Here is a 15,566-nt window from a genome sequence, read left to right as displayed (position 1 = left end):
GCTGTTCTAGAAGATTCGACAATTTCTATTAGCTTGCCTAAATGTTTTCGGAAAAATTCGTCTCTAGAGTTTTTTGCCCCCCTCTGAAAAATAGTTGTCTTATCAAAACTGGTGAACGAAACTTCCCTAAACCCACGAACCCTTCAAAATTGACCTTGATTCGATTATAATTAAATATTATCAGACTTGTCACCTATGCAAGAAGTTGACTGTATTTATGTTATCTGAGTGACATAAGAAGGTGAGAGGGCCCATTGGGCAATGCTCTAGACTTGACAACCCACATTTGCGTGCATATCATTTTCCTGGTTTCTTGTCATTGATCTCATGCAGGGTGGTTTAGTGTTTGGTGCCTGGTACACAGATATTCACTTGTAAAGTTTCTAGCCTACTGGAGTTGTACTTCAAGCGTATAAAGTTACCTAATGCTCAGTTTAGGAGCAATTTACGTCTGGAGAGAGAGTATCATGATCTATCTTTAATTTCCCTAGATGACCAGAGACATTTTTAACTTCTAGGCTAGGAGATAAGTTCGGATCTTCCCAGCAAGTGATGCTACTGGATTGAAAGACAGGCAGCAAATGAAGGAACAACTTGTTCCAAGCATTCCTTCTTTGATGGGAAACTTGAGCTTAGCCAAAAATAAGGTAATATCACAACATGTCAACTGATTTGAGTGAAAGTTCCTTAATCCTTACTTTGAGTTGGATAGTAATGTCAATGGCTTGATCGAGTCAATTAACCTAACAAGCGTGGCATGTTGTAACCTGCGTTTGGACATAAAAGTACAAGAGTTTGTCTTATAACATACGCATAATGTGAAGGCAGATGACACTCGAGCAGAGCCTCAACAAAGCGATTTATAATGTGTTTTATAGTAGAATAGATATGTAATAAAATACCACGCACGCCTCTTGAATGGCCACTAGTTTTTAACATCTCTCTCTCTCTAACTTTGTTTGTAGAGAGGGAAACAAATAGGCTTGGATAATGGATGGGTTCAAATGAAAAAGAGTTAGGAAAAGATAAGGAAGATGGCAAAGTTCCGGGCTGAGCTCATTTAGATGATGGGATGGTTGAGTCTGGCCATGATGCCAATAAGTTGGAAGCGTTAGAGATCCATTCAAAATGTCCAAATGTTGAGCTCAGACAATATAAAGTTAAGCAAAATTCTCTGTGCACTGTTTGTAGAAAATCTAATGTGGAGCGCACCGCTTTGTTCTATTGGACCACGTGGTCACCATTTTTCAACACATATTTAATATCCATTTAATGGCTACAGTTCTATTTTTTCATTTGAAATTTTGAATGACGAAAATACTTTTTATTTTTCAAAAAAATTATGACATCCTGTGCTGATATTATAGCATCCTGTGTTGAAATTATAACTTTCAGCACAGGATGTCATAAGTTTTTTCACAAGATGTCTTAAAGAGAGAAGGATATTTTCGTCATTAAAAAATTGATGATAAATTTTTTGAAAAAATAGAACTGCAGACATTAAATGCGCATTGAAAAGCGGTGGCTACGTAGTCCAATACAGTGAAGTGGTGCACTCTACACCACAGGCGGTGCACAAAGAATTTCTCATAAAGTTAATTATAATCAATCCTCTCAAAGTTGGCCCAGCCCGGAAAATGTGAAAGTGGGTGCAAAAGCTAAGTCCGTGTCCAAATTACGTTGGCCTAACTGGCCTACGCCAGACCTCAAATATGTACAATCCAAATGCTCCCTGGAGAACATATTGTACCGCAAATGCGATACGTGATGCGTGTAGATCAAAATACAATTGTTTTATCATTTTTTACATTGGGCTGGTTCTGGGTTGGGTTGTGCTGATAGTGTCCTGGACCAAACAAGTGAAGTTTTTGGGCCAACAAAGTGTGCTCGGCTCAATCTTATGGGCCTATTGCCATACTTGGATCAACTAACAGATGGTCTGACTTGGCCCATTTGCTGGACTACGTATGGATTCCGCATCACTGACGTTGTGTGCAAAAGAAGGCAAACAACGTAAAAAATTACTGATAAAAAAAGTTATGGTTTATGCTCCTAAGGAGATAATGGAATGGGGCAGGTGTTCTGGTCTTAGGTGCTGGTCTGCTTAAGCTTAAGGTTGTTGATGACTTTATGCCGTACCCTCGATATAATTTCTTAGAGAAAAGCTAATGTTGAATAGATTCTGATGGGTAAAATATCATTGCTTATGAGCTTGTAACTCTTGGAATAAAGAATATAATTAGTGAGACCGCATGCACGCTCCACCACCCACTCTTCTAGAATGATTATTGCTAATATCTTGAGTGTAGTCGTAAACAACCATTCGATTACGTAAAGGAGTCTATATATGTTCTCAAAGCTACCATGATCATGCCTGCGTAAAAAATTTATTAAGGGTGCTGGTGGTGGTCCCAGCTAGCTAGCTGGGCGCACATGTTAAATATCCACCTAATTGTGTCATGACTCCTAAACAGAAAGGTTTCGAGTGGAATAAAATAAAGTGGACGGTTCATCTTCTAGTTTCGGAACATGAGATCCATCACCCTTCATTCCCTAGTCTCTAGCCTGTGACTAAAGACCAAGGAAGTATAGACAGGGGACCATGGTGCTCATTCCAGTCTAATAAGACGTGCCTCTCCTGACAACCCTCTAGATTGCACCGGTATCCAAGGACTAATGATTCATTTCGACAACCAATCGACCAAAATTCAGTGAGAAAATAACAATTGTGAGAAACGATAACATCTACTGTTGACAAATGACTAGAGCTTAATGACAAATGAGACATATCGATCCTCTTGACCATCTTGAGCAAGGTGATCTATTATCATCACATGATAAATATTAATTTTCTTTTGTGGAGAAGTTTTTTTTGTGTGGGCTTTGATGATTATTCAGTACTCTTTGAATAATACTTATTTTATTATAACCATCAGTTTGCTCTGAATTATTTGTGACGTATGATTTGCATGACTCCTGAGAAAACCTCCATTCTTGCTGCCTAACTTAATTTTCAACATATAATGGCTGCTTTCAGTATTTAATTAATATCATAGCAACCACCAACACCGTTCTAAGCACCCTCGTTTTTTTACTCAGCAATTCAAACAACCAATGCCAACGTTGTAAAGCTGCAAATGAACGGTCTCAGATACACATCTTAAATGCTTTTCTAATCACATTTTGAAACCATAAAACTCTGGGTTTGGTTCAGTTGACCACTGGCTTTCCAGGGACAATATAGTTAAGCAGTGGCGCAGACCATTTTCTGAACTCTGGGCATAGGATAGGAGTCTATTAGCACAGGTCTCCAAGTTCTCAGCCTGTGGTCTCTAGCCATAACAGAGATTGCTGTGGGAGCATGGTTGCTCCCGGCAAAACTGAAACCATGCATGTTCCACTTGGCAACCAGTCACAAGGATGGCAGAGAACTAACAGCTAGTTCTTATGAGATAAAACATCATGTCAGTTGTAAGGAAATGGTTTACAACAAATATCAATGTCCAATGAACTGTTGACTGATGACTACAGCCTTAATATCAAAAGAAGAATGCTAAGGACCTCAAGCAAATCATTTTTTTTTTTTTTTCTCATGGGCGGTGGTCGCATTTACTAATTGGATGGCAGGACCACTAAAACTAATATGAAATTATACAGCGATCCATCTATAAGACACCATTTCTGATTATTAAAATGCTGTGGATAAAAAGATGGCTTTGAATACCTAGTTAAGCATATGGTGAAGATACTAGCCTAGGCAACAGAAAAGAAATTTACTCCTCTTTTCTTTTCTCTCGTTCCTTCTTCAAAAGCTGGTCTATTCAAAAAGAACATATCCAGTAAAACTAGTGGAACTTAAATTAATGGCCTCCATTAAGTAAAGTTGATACTCTTTACGTTCCATTATCGAGCAAAATTGTTGTACGTAGCTCTCCTCAATATCCCTCCATATTTTAGTCTTGAATTGATGTCAATATTCCAGCATGTAATACTTCCTGGGCTCAGTAATTCTCTCCTTAAGCCAAGGGCATAAACCGGTATTAGGCAATGTAAAGGTAGGTCACTATGCATAGCAAAGTGCAACGTGACATCTGTCCACCATTGAAGAGGTGTAAACCAACAAGCTTGGTTTAACTAATGATGCTTCACCATCCTTACCCATGTCACCATAAGTATTAGGGTCATCATCGTCTTTGTCATCCATGTCATCGCTTAGGATCGATCTAACCCTAAAAGTAGGTTTAGACTATATAATCCACTGGGTGAAAATAAAAAAGATGTGTGAAGAAAAAAGAAAAAAAAGGAAATGATTATCGCAATCATTTTTCATCCCTTGAAGTCATGAGGCAATCAATGACGATTTTTATCAGATTCATTAGGTGTGCAACACCCCAAATTGAAAATCTGCCTGGTGTTGTTGCCACCTATCAGCCAGTTGATGGATAGAGTTGTGTCCAACTAGGCATCATCAAACTAGACCAATATATGCTTGAAGCCTTTTTTTTCATAAAATTTTCATTTCTTTTTCCTTTTTGAGAAGAACCTCCGGGACCATTTATAGTCCATTTAGCACCATATTATTGGCACATCAAGGACTTCTTTTTCACTATTTTTAATTAATGATAGGAAGTTGGACCTGGAGAATGGGCGAATTGGCCATTTTATTGAGGATTATTCTTCTTAGTTTCCCAAGTCTTTCTCCCATCATCCAAATTCTCAACCATAACCTTAGATTTGAGAGTGGCATCCATCTTGGTTTGAACAAGAGCAACTACCAAACAAGCACTCCCCACCTAATTGTTCTTTTTCAAAAAGACAACCACTGACTAACAGCCCACAAATTAAACAGTATAGTAGGTCCACTTTAGCTACAATGGGAGAATCTGGCCGTGTAAATGGCAGAGTTCAATTACATTATTGGCAGGGAATGTGATGCTGTACATAATGGATCATACTGTCCTCACCTGGGGGTACTTTTGTCCTCCTCTCCAGTTGATTTGGATGTTATAAGTTTAGGGTCCACTCCAGGGATGGACAATAATCTATGACTAGTCGAACGGCTGTAGCACATATTATATTATTTATTTGACTGTTAAACTATTATCCTTAAAGAGTATCTAGAGAACACGATTCTTCCTACTATTAGCTCATAAGAAATCCAGTGCGATTGTCCTTCCTATGTCCTTCATGATATGGGTTTCTACCAACCAAACATCCCTTGAGACGATCCTATAAATGGGGTAATGCAGCAACACGAGCATAGTAATTGATAATTATCAAAAGGATGGAGTCAGTTTCCCTTCATTTGTTTTTCTCTGATCAGTGCTCATTTTACTTGTGCTTTTTGTTTCTTGCTTGCCTGATATCATACATTTCCAATCTTATTTCAAGTTCACATTATTTGCTTAATTTCGATGGGCAACACTGGTTGGTGCAGCTAGGAAGAGACGTGATAATTTATTGCTAGAATGGTTTGTTTAAACTGCCGAAGTGGACTATCTAAAGAGGGATGGTAAAACAGCTTGGGGAGAGTCTTCTGCATCCCGGAACTCATAGTTCAGATGATGCTGGTCTCAAAAATGAGAAAAGAGACACTAATCCTGCTCATGATCAAGGTAGGTAGTTGTCTAGGTATGTCAAGCTAAAAAATTATATTCTACCTCATAACAAGGCAGATTTCTAGCGGACCGATCATGGTGGGCAGTTGTCTAGAGATATTAAGCTAAAAAATGATATTGTGTATGTTGTGTAAGATTGCACCAATAATCTGATTCCAGCAATTTGGTTTATCTAGCTTCTGCACTTTTATGTGATAATGGTAGGATGACGAGCTTTGTAGATTGGGGAAGGTGAACGTACAATTTGGTAAACTACTCTACAACTATGTAAAATAAATAATAAAAAATATGGACTGTTTAACTAGGATCAATTGTCAGCGATTACTTAAGATGCAAATTATCTTACCTAAAGGATCAATTGCCGCATCAAATAGGAATGGATCTTAACACCTTAGCACTGATGTTGCCATTGATGTGAGAAGGACAAGATCATTTTAAGTGGTTAATTATACAAGGCCTCAATGTTTACACCTGAAAAATAAATGATTATTGACTAGATATAGTAAATAGTCAAAAAAAAAAAAAAAAAAAAAGACCAATCAATTTGATTAATCATTTGTGCATGATATAATTTGAAGGACTACATTTGGTCATATTTCACATATACATGCAAACAACCACCAGCAGCAGGGAGGGAGTTATTAGAACAGAACCAACCAAAGAGGATGGTCATTGCAACCAGGGCATTTGACAAGGGGATTATGCCTTTCCTATGTATCATGATGAGCATCCAGAAGATTCTGCATCCATGACCTGGTCTAAAATTTTCTAACATGACATTTCATTCCAGCTCGGTGGACAGTGTTCAAATATTTTATGAAAAACATAAAATCTATGGATCAAGGATTGCATGCATGCTAGATCAAAAAAATTGATCAAATAGATATGGTTGATGAAGGAAAGTAGGTCCTCTATCTTAATAAAGGACTTAACCTTTCTGATAGGTTGCGAATACCGCAAAAACGAAAAGACGAAGAAACCACTAAGGAAAAGTAATCACTTGCTAAAGGGAAACAATGACAAAGAGTTTGATTATATAGAAAAAAATATAATTAGGTACATAAATAAGTGCTATCCAAAGTACAATAGACATCATGCTAGAGAATGGGATAAATCGACAAAGATCTAAGATAGTGAGACCTAATAGAATAGAATGTTAAAAAAAAAAAAAGGGATATCTAAGACAGGAAGCTAGGGTGAATTTTTTCAAGAGAATGATCACATGGAAAATGTTGAAATCATAATCAATAAGTATGAATATCATCCTAATAGGAAGAATTTATATATGTTGTTAGAGAAAAAAGCAGGAAAGAAACTTCTGCTTCTCATAAAGAAGCCTCAACCAAATCATCAGACCAAGAACTGACTAAAATTTTTGGGCAAGACTAAAAGTCAACTAAAGAGATAATAATTGGAGGTTACAAGATGGCCAATGTATTGGATAGTGAGATTGCATTTCATGAAATTGGCCAGCTATAGTTGCACTCTAAGAGAAGATTTGGTGGCTCATGCATGCCACTAGGTAATTATTTCATATGCCTAAGTGATCTTCAACTCGGAGGGCATCACTATAATTGGTTTAGATAAAAGCCATTCAATTGGGCATTCAAAAGATTTGGTCAATTCATTTAAAGATAGAACATATGTCCAGGTCAATGAGTTTTATTTCATGTCCCTCTTGACTTTAAACTTGGGAGCATCATCACAACTGGCTTAGGAAAAAGCCAATCAGTTGGATGCCTAAATACTTGAAGGGTACATTTGAGTTGGTTAGAAAAAACCAATAAAAGTATGGATTATTAGTATAATCGATCCATTCAAAATCATGACAATTATTATGGTCTCTTTGTATGATATGATTGATCTATTCAACAATATGGCTACTGTAATAATTGATGAGTATGATCAATCTACTCAAAACTATAGCCATTTGTGATGGTTGATAAGCATGATCAACTTATTCAATAATATGATGATTAATATAGACAACAAAAATAATCAACCAATTCAAAATTATGGCTATTGTTATGCTGATCAAAATAACCGGCTTGTTTAAAACTATGACCACTATTGTGGTCAATAAGTAAGACCAAACAATTTAAAATTATGGTCATTATCATGAATAATCTATGATTAACTTATTCTAATTTATGGCCCATATCATGATCGATAGCTTGTCCAATCAATTTTAAACTATGATTTATCATAGTTAATATACATGGTCAATGGGTTAGATGTTGTTATGAAGTGCTATAGTCCAGATGATTCATCAATTAATAGCCTATTACTATGATCGGCCCAACATTTTTCTGTATTTGAACTTATGCTTATTTAGCTCAACAAGAAGATCCATTTTCATTGAGCTACAGGAAAAAATGTTTACACCCAAAAATTAATTAATCATCGGTCGACAATAGTAAATGATCAAAATTTTGAGAATGATCAAGATTTGATTGATCATTTATGCATGATGCTCGCAGAAACTCTATTTTGCCACTTATCAGTAAAACAAGAGGCCATTTGGGTAGTTAATTTCTGGGACTAAATTTCTAAAAGACATGCAATGAGTAGTTCTACATGTAGGTAACCACCGGCAACCAACAAGGAGGGAGTTATACAAAGACAATGGGAAACTAACCAAAGAGTGTAATTGTTAATGTGGCTTGAATTTTGGATATCTTTTATGGGCTTGAACTATGACCCAATCTGAAAAGCCTGCGTTGCGACCTGAATGAAATATTTTGAGAGGTCTGTGGTGGTAGCGGAGGGCATGGGCCGATAGGCCCATACCCGAAGCCCACCACTGACCTCATCGCCCCCCGCGGTATGGACCAGTATAAATATTGTATTTTCTGTCAATCTCGGCAGTTTTGTGAGAGGTTTGGGAAATCAAATTGCGGCTAGGATTTGGAGAGTTCTTGAGTGATTGTATCTCTCTTTTCATCATAGTGGAATTTTTCTCTCGCGTCTTGTCCGTACGGACCAGTATAAATATTGTATTTTCTATCAATCTCGGCAGTTTTGTGAGAGGTTTGGGAAATCAAATTGCGGCTAGGGTTTGGAGAGTTCTTGAGTGATTGTATCTCTCTTTTCATCATAGTGAAATTTTTCTCTCGTGTCTTATCCGTACGGACCAGTATAAATATTATATTTTCTGTCAATCTCGGTAGTTTTGTGAGAGGTTTGGAAAATCAAATTGCGGCTAGGATTTGGAAAGTTCTTGAGTGATTGTATCTCTCTTTTCATCATAGTGGAATTTTTCTCTCGTGTCTTGTCCGTACGGACCAGTATAAATATTGTATTTTCTGTCAATCTCGGCAGTTTTGTGAGAGGTTTGGGAAATCAAATTGCGGCTAGGGTTTGGAGAGTTCTTGACTGATTGTATCTCTCTTTTCATCATAGTGAAATTTTTCTCTCGTGTCTTGTCCGTACGGATCAGTATAAATATTGTATTTTCTGTCAATCTCGGCAGTTTTGTGAGAGGTTTGGGAAATCAAATTGCGGCTAGGGTTTGGAGAGTTCTTGAGTGATTGTATCTCTCTTTTCATCATAGTGGAATTTTTCTCTCGTGTCTTGTCCGTACGGATCAGTATAAATATTGTATTTTCTGTCAATCTCGGCAGTTTTGTGAGAGGTTTGGAAAATCAAATTGCGGCTAGGGTTTGGAGAGTTCTTGAGTGATTGTATCTCTCTTTTCATCATAGTGAAATTTTTCTCTCGTGTCTTGTCCGTACGGACCAGTATAAATATTATATTTTCTGTCAATCTCGACAGTTTTGTGAGAGGTTTGGAAAATCAAATTGCGGCTAGGGTTTGGAGAGTTCTTGAGTGATTGTATCTCTCTTTTCATTATAGTGGAATTTTTTTCTCGTGTCTTGTCCGTACGGACCAGTATAAATATTGTATTTTCTGTCAATCTCGGCAGTTTTGTGAGAGGTTTGGGAAATCAAATTGCGGCTAGGGTTTGGAGAGTTCTTGAGTGATTGTATCTCTTTTTTCATCATAGTAGAATTTTTCTCTCGTGTCTTGTCCGTACGGACCAGTATAAATATTATATTTTCTGTCAATCTCGGCAGTTTTGTGAGAGGTTTGGAAAATCAAATTGCGGCTAGGGTTTGGAGAGTTCTTGAGTGATTATATCTCTCTTTTCATCATTGTGAAATTTTTCTCGTGTCTTGTCCGTACGGATCAGTATAAATATTGTATTTTCTGTCAATCTCGGCAGTTTTGTGAGAGATTTGGAAAATCAAATTGCGGCTAAGGTTTGGAGAGTTCTTGAGTGATTGTATCTCTCTTTTCATCATAGTGAAATTTTTCTCTCGTGTCTTGTCCGTACGGACCAGTATAAATATTATATTTTCTGTCAATCTCGGCAGTTTTGTGAGAGGTTTGGGAAATCAAATTGCGGCTAGGGTTTGGAGAGTTCTTGAGTGATTGTATCTCTCTTTTCATCATAGTGAAATTTTTCTCTCGTGTCTTGTCCGTACGGACCAGTATAAATATTATATTTTCTGTCAATCTCGGCAGTTTTGTGAGAGGTTTGGGAAATCAAATTGCGGCTAGGGTTTGGAGAGTTCTTGAGTGATTGTATCTCTCTTTTCATCATAGTGGAATTTTTCTCTCGTGTCTTGTCCGTACGGACCAGTATAAATATTGTATTTTCTGTCAATCTCGACAGTTTTATGAGAGGTTTGGGAAATCAAATTGCGGCTAGGGTTTGGAGAGTTCTTGAGTGATTGTATCTCTCTTTTCATCATAGTGAAATTTTTCTCTCGTGTCTTGTCCGTACGGACCAGTATAAATATTGTATTTTCTGTCAATCTCGACAGTTTTGTGAGAGGTTTGGGAAATCAAATTGCGGCTAGGGTTTGGAGAGTTCTTGAGTGATTGTATCTCTCTTTTCATCATAGTGGAATTTTTCTCTCGTGTCTTGTCCGTACGGACCAGTATAAATATTGTATTTTCTATCAATCTCGGCAGTTTTGTGAGAGGTTTGGAAAATCAAATTGCAGCTAGGGTTTGGAGAGTTCTTGAGTGATTGTATCTCTCTTTTCATCATAGTGGAATTTTTCTCTCGTGTCTTGTCCGTACGGACCAGTATAAATATTATATTTTCTGTCAATCTTCGCAGTTTTGTGAGAGGTTTGGAAAATCAAATTGCGGCTAGGGTTTGGAGAGTTCTTGAGTGATTGTATCTCTTTTTTCATCATAGTGAAATTTTTCTCTCGTGTCTTGTCCGTACGGATCAGTATAAATATTGTATTTTCTGTCAATCTCGACAGTTTTGTGAGAGATTTGGGAAATCAAATTGCGGCTAGGGTTTGGAGAGTTCTTAAGTGATTGTATCTCTCTTTTCATCATAGTGAAATTTTTCTCTCGTGTCTTATCCGTACGGACCAGTATAAATATTGTATTTTTTGTCAATCTCGACAGTTTTGTGAGAGGTTTGGGAAATCAAATTGCGGCTAGGGTTTGGAGAGTTCTTGAGTGATTGTATCTCTCTTTTCATCATAGTGGAATTTTTCTCTCGTGTCTTGTCCGTACGGACCAGTATAAATATTGTATTTTCTGTCAATCTCGGCAGTTTTGTGAGAGGTTTGAAAAATCAAATTGCGGCTAGGGTTTGGAGAGTTCTTAAGTGATTGTATCTCTCTTTTCATCATAGTGGAATTTTTCTCTCGTGTCTTGTCCGTACGGATCAGTATAAGTATTGTATTTTCTGTCAATCTCGGCAGTTTTGTGAGAGATTTGGGAAATCAAATTGCGGCTAGGGTTTGGAGAGTTCTTGAGTGATTGTATCTCTCTTTTCATCATAGTGGAATTTTTCTCTCATGTCTTGCCCGTGGACGTAGGCTTTTCAGCCGAACCACGTAAATCCTGTGTTTGTTTTTCCTTCTCTTCTCTATTTTGTGTGATTGTACGAATCTGTGTGTGCTCTATATTTGTGCTTGCTGTAACAGTAATCATTGCTAGAAATCAATAACTATGGATCCATGTAATAAGAAAAGAAAAGATGCTTCTTCTACATCTATATCTGGTCTAAATTTCTTCAACATGACGTCCCACTAGAGAATTTTGCATTTAGGCCCTAATCAATTTATCCAACTCCCTAGCATGATGATCATTTCATAATGGAGAATACTTATTGATGTATTCAATTATATTTCTTTTATGAAATCAAAATCTTTGCTATTGTTTTTCTACCGATGATTTACTACTTCCCTTTAATGCTTTATTCATCATGGTAGAACATTTGTATCCTACTAGAAGGTTTAAGTCCTTTTACTAAGGAGCTGAATGTGCTTTCCTTGATCAACTATATCTATCTGATCGACTAGTCGATCTAACATGCATGCCTATACCCTCGATATATAGATTTTATGTTTTCAAGAAGCACACTCGTTTGGTAAAATAAGAGTCCTGTCCATGTTAAAGCAAACAAAGATATATAATCTTAAATTAAATTCCCCGTCCATTTTGCCTGCATATGGAGATGTATGCATCCGCTCATAGCAGGAGGAAATGTGTCACAGAGATATTAAAAATGTGAAATTAAAATAGGAGGCAAAGACTGACATCACATTGACCCGCCTATATTCTCAACGGGAAGGAGATAAGTATTGCCTAAAGATGCCGTGCAGCTTTTTCTATAGGTATGAGATATGCACATTAACTATTCTGTGGCATGCTATATGTTCAACATGAGATCTACTGCTTTATAGGTACTAGCAATGTAATGGGTGTGTGTGTGGTCCATGAAAGACTATACATTTATAAAAAGCCAACATCATCGAGATTTTTGGACTGTCTAGGATAAAAGGAACTTTAAGTGCATTCAAGGAGAAGGATTGCAACTTGCAAATCATGTATAGGTAGGGAGATACATGCCTTTATTGTGATGGAGAAAACCATTGATAGAAAGGGCTCAGTTCCTGCAGCATCCAAGCCTAGCTATGTTTAGATTGTCATGCAAATTTAACATACATAATAAAACAAATCTCTTGGGGAAATAGGAAGAAGCTCTTGATGTTGGATTTCTGCTTGTGGTTACATTTATTCTTTCTCTATTGGGTGCATGTTCATTGTATGATTGTTCTTCAAACAATGAGAGAGAGAGAGAGAGAGTCTTACAAAAGTGGTATATCTTTATTTGCTTTTACCACGGCTCTGGACGCAATAGGAATATTAGAACAAGAGTTATGGAAGGTTAAAATTGTGGGGAGGGGGGTTGGGGTCTCAGGTTGATAGTAATATAGATTCTCAAGTTTTAACTCCTTTTGCTGCTATTTACTTGCATGTCTTGTCCAAGTTTTGGCATAGATATTTGATATAGATGATGCTTTACTCTTTGTTGGATGGTTCTGACGGCCAATCCCCTAAATAGGCCTAAAAAAATAAAGAAAACCCCCTGAAGTGGAGGATGCCATAATAAACAATCTCAATACTATGTTCACACCTGAGGACGCTGTCTCTTAACTGGATGCCCAATTTGGCTTTTGAACCGGAAAAGGTGCTCTTGTTTTTGCTCGTGTGAGGCAGACATGCTTTCAAAGATGAAGCCCGAAAGACCTCAGATGAGATGTGAAAAAGGATGTTCTTAAAATTCCAACAGCTGAAATGCCGCCAGATTAGGCAAACCAGATAGTCCCCCCCCCCACTCTCTCTCTCTCTCACCTAAATCTCTAAGTTTAATAATATAAGCTATGGTGTGATATATTGGTCAGTCAAACACGTTTCATGTTGAAAAGAATCCGAATCACCTTCCAAAAGCCTCAAAAGTAGCTTGAATGAATGACCCATTCCCAAGGAAACTCGGTTCCCCCGTTCCTTTTTTTTTTCTTTTTTTCCGACTAGAAGCACCAAGTCTACGAGTAGGAGGAGGAAATCACCTCCAGAAATTCCTTCATGATTGCTCCAAATCTTTAAATAAAGGAAGCCTATAGAGTTCACATATAGGGTGCTACTTTATTTTCCAAAAATCTATATCCTATTATTGGTACGCTTTGGCTCTTCTAGGCATGGTCTATATAACATGGCACTTAGCTGCCCATCTCCTTTGTAGCTTCTCCTAGAGAGCCTTTTAGGAGGGGTGGCAACAATGTCTGAAAAGAGGGGATCCAACAAATATGAGGAGGACAAGGTGGATCTCAGGAGAGGGCCTTGGACTCTTGAGGAGGACACCCTCCTCATCCACTACATTGCTTGTCATGGCGAAGGCCGCTGGAATCTCCTCGCTAAGTGCTCGGGTAATCATCCAAACCTATATATATATATATATATATATATATATATATATATATATATATATATAGTTTTTCTTTTTCTTTCTCTAGCAACCTAAACCTACATATAGTTAGTGAAATCTTCCGACTAAAGACAGCTCTGTTGTATTGACTTGTTACGAATCTATATAGCTAATCTTTTTTTTTTTTTTGGTTCTACGCCTGTAGGCTTGAAGAGAACTGGTAAGAGTTGCAGGCTTAGGTGGCTAAATTACTTAAAACCAGATATAAAACGCGGCAACCTCTCTCCAGAGGAGCAGTTCTTGATCCTTGAGCTCCATTCCAAGTGGGGAAACCGGTACGTAGATGATCATTTTCCTCATCAACTCATTTATAATTCTCTACTTTCCGCTCTTATCCCGTGCGGTAGATTAGTCTTAATTTTTGGGCGAAGTTTCTCGCTTCATATGCTATAATCAGCCCATCTTTCTCTCGTCAACTTCTGGCGTTTGTTTGTTTGTTTGTTTTTTATCTTTTATTTTTATTTTTTTTCTGGGGATATAGGTGGTCCAGGATTGCACAGCATCTACCAGGGAGGACCGACAACGAGATAAAGAACTATTGGAGAACCCGTGTTCAGAAGCAAGCAAGGCAGCTCAAGATCGACGCCAACAGCGCCATGTTCCGAGACGCAATCCGCTGCTACTGGATGCCGAGATTGCTCGAGAAGATGGGTTCATCTCAGTCCATGCCATCCCTAACAGACTCCAACGCCACGACCACCGCCGGTACGATGGAGCAAATGATCACTCCGCATGGGCCTCCCCAGCCGTTTTCCAATCCAGCCATGCACTACTACTACCCATTTGAGGGCTGCAGCTCCTACGACCCACCGGGCTCGGAGAATCACAGTCCGACCACCTCCTCAGCCTCGATGCCGCTCCCCCAACTCCCAAACTTGTCCGAATTCTCGTCGGGGCCCCCCGACAATTACAGTGGTGCCTCCTTCAATCCATTCACGAGTGGCCACTGCGTGGACAATAGCTACGGTCTAGACGCTATGGATCTAGACCCGGTGTCGGCAACGCAGCTTGGATTTTCGGTCTCGGACTACACCATGGGCAACAATAATTGCGTGGACAACCTTGGTGATGGCTTGTGGAACATGAATGAGTTATGGTATGTAAGAAAGCTAAATGAGTGGGGTGGAATCTAGCTAGCTAGGTTCCTTGTAGTGATAACTACTCTTGTAAAATGTCCCATTCAGAGTGTAAGTGGGAGTTTATTCTGCGCGTGTATGTGTGCTTTTGGAATTAATTTGAATGAGAGTCCTTTTCTCCAAGTGAAAGATCTTGAGAAGGTGATGGAGGGTTGCGGGGAATAGAGAAGGAATTAATGGGTGCCTTCTTGACTTGGGCTCCCATGCCAGCCTAAAGAATCATATATATGCGTTAATTGTCACTTCAATTCGAATCAAGTGCTGTGGTGAGGATTTAGTTGGATGGAGGTGGACCATCTTTATTAGCCTCTTAACTCCTAATCCTCACCCCAATCATCTTCCACTCATTTATTTTTGAAGGGAGAAAGGCATGTTAATTTCAAACACTCGAGACCTACGAAGTTCTCTTGGCTTTCAAGGAAACTGTATCCCAAAACTTCCTATTTAGAAAGGGTCCCCACATAATTGGATGGCATCACCAGCATGACATAACTAAAGCCTGCGTTA

General features: G+C 38.2%; 1 protein-coding gene across 1 annotated transcript; it reads left to right on the top strand.

Moving 5' to 3' along the window:
• Nucleotides 1–13,648: 13,648 nt before the first annotated feature.
• Nucleotides 13,649–15,204, top strand: LOC105041231 (transcription factor MYB78). The gene is made up of 3 exons (XM_010918103.4): nt 13,649–13,864; nt 14,069–14,198; nt 14,405–15,204. The coding sequence occupies exons 1-3, from the start codon at nt 13,717–13,719 to the stop codon at nt 15,054–15,056; spliced, it is 930 nt and encodes a 309-aa protein (XP_010916405.1). The 5' UTR covers nt 13,649–13,716; the 3' UTR covers nt 15,057–15,204.
• Nucleotides 15,205–15,566: the final 362 nt, after the last annotated feature.

The sequence above is a fragment of the Elaeis guineensis genome, chromosome 3 (genome assembly GCF_000442705.2).
Source record: "Elaeis guineensis isolate ETL-2024a chromosome 3, EG11, whole genome shotgun sequence".
NCBI lineage: Eukaryota > Viridiplantae > Streptophyta > Magnoliopsida > Arecales > Arecaceae > Elaeis > Elaeis guineensis.
The sequence above is the reverse complement of the archived record's forward strand: the minus strand, read 5'-3'. Positions and strand labels throughout refer to the sequence as shown.

Bases quoted from the DNA above. Each gene is read 5' to 3' on its own strand.
- LOC105041231 (XM_010918103.4), top strand. From the start codon at position 13,717: ATGTCTGAAAAGAGGGGATCCAACAAATATGAGGAGGACAAGGTGGAT. The intron at 13,865-14,068 runs GTAATCATCCAA...CTACGCCTGTAG, and splicing joins TCTCCTCGCTAAGTGCTCGG to GCTTGAAGAGAACTGGTAAG. The intron at 14,199-14,404 runs GTACGTAGATGA...CTGGGGATATAG, and splicing joins CATTCCAAGTGGGGAAACCG to GTGGTCCAGGATTGCACAGC.